At 66.7% G+C, this 6089-nt stretch overlaps 1 protein-coding gene across 1 annotated transcript; it reads left to right on the top strand.

Annotated features, from left to right (window-relative positions):
• Nucleotides 1–11: 11 nt before the first annotated feature.
• Pan3 (poly(A) specific ribonuclease subunit PAN3) lies at nt 12–4266 on the top strand. Its single transcript, XM_055605009.1, has 5 exons — nt 12–46; nt 326–455; nt 1578–1642; nt 2701–2839; nt 3388–4266. Exons 2-5 carry the CDS (start codon nt 372–374, stop codon nt 3523–3525), a joined length of 426 nt encoding a protein of 141 aa, XP_055460984.1. The 5' UTR covers nt 12–46; nt 326–371; the 3' UTR covers nt 3526–4266.
• The last annotated feature ends 1823 nt before the right edge of the window (nt 4267–6089 follow it).

Genomic DNA, 6089 nt, shown 5'->3' on the forward strand with positions numbered 1-6089 from the left:
GGTGTGTGAGCCTGCACTACTCGGCCGACCTCAAGAACCTCGTGCTGGGAGTGTGCAAGGGGGAGTGTGCAAGGGGGGTGTGTGAGCCTGCACTACTCAGCCGACCTCAAGAACCTCGTGCTGGGAGTGTGCAAGGGAGTGTGCAAGGGGGGTGTGTGAGCTCACTGATGTCCCCGCAGGCACCTGCTGGCCGGGCCGGCCGCGCTCCCCCTGTTGCACACTCACAGCCTTGCACGCGCGTGTGCCCGCAGGCACCTGCTGGGGGAGCCGGGCCGGCCGCGCTCGGGGCACGCCGTCACAGCCTTGCACGCGCGTGTGCCCGCAGGTACCTGCTGGGGGACCCGGGCCGGCCGCGCTCGGTGCACGACATCATGCCCATGATCGGCGCCCGCTTCTACACGCAGCTCGACGCCGCGCAGATGCGCAGCGACGTCATCGAGGAGGACCTGGCCAAGGTGGGCGTGCAAGGGCGTGCAAGGGCGTGCAAGAGGGGGAGTGTGCAAGGGTGAGTGACTGAGTGAGTGTGCGAGGGTGTGAGCGCAGATGCGCGGCGACGTCATCGAGGAGGACCTGGCCAAGGTGGGGGTGCAAGGGCGTGCAAGAGGCGTGGGTGAGTGTGCAAGAGCGTGAATGAGTGTGCGAGGGTGTGAGCGTAGAGCGCAGCTACGTCGAGGACCTGGCCAAGGTGGGGGGCGGGGGTGGGTGTGTGAGCGCGTGTGAGTGCGAGGGTGTGTACGGCTGTGTCTGCGCGTGTGTCTGCGTGTTTCTGTGCGTGTACGTGTATCTGCGTCTGCGTGTTTCTGTGCATGTGTCTGCGTGTGTCACTGCGTGTCTACGTGTGTCTGCGCGTGTCTGCGTGTATCTTCGTGTGTCTGCGTGTCTGTGTGTGTCTGCGTGTGTCTTCGTGTGTCTGCGCGTGTCTTCGCGTGTCTGCGCGTGTCTGCGTGTCTACGTGTGTCTTCGTGTGTCTGCGCGTGTCTACGTGTGTCTGCGCGTGTCTACGTGTGTCTGCGCGTGTCTACATGTGTCTGTGCGTGTCTGCGCGTGTCTTCGTGTGTCTGCGCGTGTCTACATGTGTCTGTGCGTGTCTGTGTGTCTGCGCGTGTCTGCGTGTGTCTGCGTGTGTCTACGTGTGTCTGCGTGTGTCTGTGTGTGTGTGTGTGTCTGTGTGTGTTTGCGCGTGTCTGCGTGTGTCTGCGCGTGTCTACATGTGTCTGTGCGTGTCTATGTGTGTCTGCCCGTGTCTGCGTGTGTCTGCGTGTGTCTGCGCGTGTCTACGTGTGTCTGCGTGTGTCTGCGCGTGTCTTCGTGTGTCTGCGCGTGTCTACGTGTGTCTGTGCGTGTTTCTGTGTGTGTCTGCGTGTTTCTGTGTGTGTCTGCGTGTTTCTGTGCGTGTATGTGCGTGTGTCTGTGCGTGTCTACGTGTGTCTGTGTGTTCGCGCGTGTCTGTGCGTGTACATGTCCGTGTCTGTGCGTGTCTGCGTGTGTCTACGTGTGTCTGCGCATGTCTGCGTGTGTCTGCGTGTGTCCGCGTGTGCGCGTGCCCGCGGCCGCCCTGTCCACGCGTGTCCCCGCAGGAGGTGCAGAACGGGCGTCTGTTCCGGCTGCTGGCGAAGCTGGGGACCATCAACGAGCGGCCGGAGTGAGTCACGCGGGTCGGGGGGTTACACGCATGGGGGGTTTCACGCGGGGCGGGGGGTTACACGCGGGGGGGGTGCACGCGTGGGGGGCTGCACGCGTGTCGGGGGCTTCACCCGTGTCGGTGTGGCTTCACGCGTGTTGACGGGTTTCACGCGTGTCGGGGGAGGCACTGGGGGTGTCCGGCGGGAACGGACCGGCCGGGAGGGGCCTTCACGCGTGTCCGCGGCCCGGGCGTGCGCCGTGCCCTCATGTGTTCACGCGTGTTTGCGTGGGCGCGGGGTCGGGCACGGCCTGGCGTGCGTGGCGTGGGCGTGTGGGCGAGCGTCAGGCTGTGTTCACGCGTGGGCGGTGGCACGGGTGCACCGTTACGCGTGTCAGGCGTGCATTCACGCATGTTCAGTCGCGTGGGCGAGTGTCAGGCGTGTGTTCACGTGTGTCGTGTGTTTGCTGGCGTGGGCGCGCTGTCACGCGTGTTCACGTGTGCATGCCTGCCGTCACACGCCAGGCATGTGTTCACGTGTGCGGGCGCCCCGTCACGTGTCGGGCGTGTGCATCTCCTGTGTTCACTCATGCATGTGTTCACGCGCGTCCAGTCGCGTGGGTAAGTGGGCGTGTCAGGTGTGTCTGGCATGTTCCCTCGCACAGGCGAGCGGCAGGCGTGTGTTCCCAGAGGGTCACGCGTGTCAGGTGTGTGTCCCGGCGCGTCATGCGTGTGAGGCACTTTTTCCGGCGTGTGACGCGTGTCAGGCATGTGTTCCCGGGGGGTCACGCGTGTCAGGTGCGTGGTCTCGCTTGTCAGGTATGTGTTCCCGGGGGTCAAGCGTGTCAGGCGTGTTCGGGCCCGTCACGCCTGTCATGCGTGTGATCTCGCGCGTGAGGCGTGTTTTCCCGGGCGTCACGCGTGTCAGGCGTGTTTTTCCGGGCGTCACGCGTGTCAGGTGTGTGTTCCCGCGCATCAGGCGTGTTCCCAGGTGTCAGCCGTGTGATCCCGCGCGTCAGGCCTGTGATCCCGCGCGTCCGGCGCGTGTTCCCGGGCGTCACGCGTGTCCCGCGCCGCAGGTTCCAGAAGGATCCCGCGTGGGCGGAGACGGGCGACCGGTACCTGCTCAAGCTCTTCCGCGACCACCTGTTCCACCAGGTCACGGCGGCCGGAGCCCCGTGGATCGACCTCAGCCACATCGTGTCCTGCCTCAACAAGGTGCGCGTGCAAGGGCGTGTGCAAGGGCGCGTGCCAGGGCGGGGGCGGGGCCCGTGGATCGACCTCAGCCACATCGTGTCCTGCCTCAACAAGGTGCGCGTGCCAGGGCGTGTGCGTGTGATTGCGGGCAGGACACGACGTGGCGCACACGCGTGGGAACGATGTGTGTGTGCACAGGCGGAGCCCCTCCCGCCCCCCTGACCCACGCGTGTTCTTCCCTGACACGCGTGTGCCCGACCCCCACGTGTCCCCCTGACCCCAGCGTGTTTCCCCTGACACGCGTGTTTTCCCCAGCCGTCGTGTCCCCCGACCTTCGCGTGTTCTTCCTGACACGCCTTTCTCCGGTGACACGGGTGTTCCCTCCCACCCTCACGTCTCCCCTGACACGCGTGTCCCCCTGACACGTTTCTCCGACACGCGTGTCCCCCCGACCATCAGGTTTCCCCCGACACGCGTGTCCCCTCCCCCCCCCCCGTGTCGCCCCTGACACGCGTGTCCCCTCCCACCCTCCCGTGTCCGCTGACGCGCGTGTCCGTGTCCCCCGGCAGCTGGACGCGGGCGTCCCGGAGCGCATCAGCCTGGCGTCGCGCGACGCCACGAGCGTCCTGGTGGTCAGCTACGGCGACCTCAAGCGCTGCTTCGAGGACGCCTTCCAGGAGCTGCTGGCGGCCGCCGCCGCGCCCTGAGCCCGCACACGCCACGCGGGACACGCCACGCGCGGACACGCCACACGCGGACACGCCACACGCGGACACGCCACACGTGCGGACACGCCACACGTGCGGACACGCCCCACGCGCGGACACGCCCCACGCGCGGACACGCCACACGCGCGGGGACACACCACGCGCGGACACGCCACGCGCGCGGACACGGCTACACGCGTGGGCCAGACCCGGCCCGCGCGGAGGCGGCCGACCCCGGCCTCCCTCCGCCCGGTGCGCGGGCGACACGCGTGTCTGCGGCCCGCGGCCCCCTCCCCCCTCCGCGCTCAGGACTCACCCACGCGTGACCTCCCCACACGCGTGAGCCCCGGGACGGATTCGCCTCACGAGCGGGACGCCAGGACGCACCCACGCGTGACCCACGCGCGACCGGGCGCCGTTTTCTACGTGTCCCCACGACGCGTGTCTTCTGTGCGCGGGACACGCATGTCGGGCGCAAGCACGGAGCGTGCCACGGGACCAGCGTGCCACGGGACCAGCGTGCGACGCGCCACGCGTGGGACGCCCCACCGGGAGCCCCGGGCGGGCGCGGGCCCCGGGGTCACACGTGTGACACGACCCGCCGGCGCGGGCGGGTCTCGGCTCTTTTGTATTTATTTCTCACGCCCGTGGGGGCCCCGCGCGCACGCGCGTGTGCCCGGCCCACGCCCGGGCCCCTCCCCCGCGCGGCTGCGGTTTTTTAATAAAGATTCGCACACGCGGCCTGGAGTGTTCACACCCGCGTGGGGGCGAGGGAGGGAACGAGGGGGCGAGCGAGGGAGGGAAGGAGGGAGCGTGTGCGTGTGCGAACACGTGTGTAAGGGCACGTGTGAGCAGGTGCGTGACTGCAAGCGCGTGTGCATTCGAGTGGGCGTGCGTGTGCGTTAGTGTTCCTGTGCGTGTGCATTCGGGTGGGCGTGCGAGCACGCGCGTGTGTGTGTGTGTGCGTTAGTGTTCCTGTGCGTGTGCATTCGGGTGGGCGTGCGAGCACGCGCGTGTGTGTGTGTGTGCACTAGTGTTCCTCTGCATGTGCATTCGAGTGAGCCACAGGGGATCGCGGACGACGACACGGAGCTGCCGTGCGCGGGACACACGCGAACACGCGCGCGTTCCTGCCACCGAGTCCTCACACTCACAGTTGCACACTCACCTCACACACACTCAGTTTTGCACACTCGCTCACTCACGCTCCCCCCGTGTCCCGTCGTCCCGTCCCGAGGCGGAGGCTGCCGGGTTCTCACACCGTCCCGGTGCACAAGTTTATTTCACACAAGTCACGGGAGGGTCACGGCACGCGTGTGCGACACCGATGCCGCGCGTGCGACACGCACGTGTGAGGCTGACACTGAGCGTGCGACACGCGTGTGCAAGGCCGACATCAACACGAGTGCGACACCCGTGTGCGACATCAACGCCGCGTGTGCAACAGCGACACGTGTGCGACACCAATGCCAAGTGTGCGACACGCATGTGTGAGGCTGACACTGAGCGTGCGACACGGGCGGGACACACGAGCGTGCAACACACAAGCTTGCAACACGGACGGGACACGCGGGCGGGGGACACTCGGGGGACACACGCGTGGGCAACACGGGGGACACACACGTCTGACACATGCGGGGTCAACACATGCGGGCATGACACACGAGCGTGCAACGCACACGTGTGCGACACACGGGCAGGACACATGTGGGTCTGAAACATACTGGGTCAACACATGCAGGCGTGACACACGAGCTTGCAACACACGCGTGGGACACAAGAGCTTGCAACGCACGCGTGAGGAACACAGGCGGGACACACGCAGGTCTGACACGTGGGCGTGACACACGAGCATGCAAAACAGGAGGGACACACACGGGTCTGACACATGCGTGCGTGACACATGCGGCCGTGACACACGAGCGTGCAACACGCGTGTGCAAAACAAGGGCAGGACACAAGGCTGTGACACTGGCGAGGAACCGGGGACACACGAGCGTGCAAAACACGGGTGGGACACACGTGGGTCTGACACATGGGGGGTTGACACATGCGCGTGCAACACACGTGAGGGACACGCGAGGATGTGAAACGAGCGTGCGACACACGTGAAGAACACACGAGGCTGTGACACGTGAACACAGGAGCGAGCGACACGCGAACGTGCGACACACGTGAACGACACACGGGCGTGACGCACACGGGCGTGAGGCAGCTTGGGCGGGTTCAGGCCGAGGGTTGGTCTTGGCTTTGGGTGTCGGGGTTGCACACGCGTGTGTCACGCGGGGGAGGGGCGGGCGTGACCCCGGGGGAGGGGCCTGCACGCCCGCGTGACCTACCACCGCGCCTCGGGCGGCGGGAACGCCCTCACCCTCACGGCCACGCGGCCGCACGCGCCGCCCCGCCACCGTCTCTTGCACACGCGTCCCGCGCGGCCGCACGCGGAGGAACGGCTTCCCTGGGGGAGGGGGGGGTGAGTGTGAGTGAGTGTGAGTGTGTGTGTGACTGTGTGTGTGTGTGTGTGTGACTGGGTGTGTGTGTGTGAGTGTGAGCATGTGTGTGAG

The sequence above is a fragment of the Psammomys obesus genome, unplaced genomic scaffold (assembly GCF_907164565.1).
Source record: "Psammomys obesus unplaced genomic scaffold, mPsaObe1.curated_primary_1811, whole genome shotgun sequence".
Taxonomy (NCBI): Eukaryota; Metazoa; Chordata; class Mammalia; order Rodentia; family Muridae; genus Psammomys; species Psammomys obesus.

Bases quoted from the DNA above. Each gene is read 5' to 3' on its own strand.
- Pan3 (XM_055605009.1), top strand. From the start codon at position 372: ATGCCCATGATCGGCGCCCGCTTCTACACGCAGCTCGACGCCGCGCAG. The intron at 1,643-2,700 runs GTGAGTCACGCG...CCCGCGCCGCAG, and splicing joins ACCATCAACGAGCGGCCGGA to GTTCCAGAAGGATCCCGCGT. The intron at 2,840-3,387 runs GTGCGCGTGCAA...GTCCCCCGGCAG, and splicing joins TCGTGTCCTGCCTCAACAAG to CTGGACGCGGGCGTCCCGGA.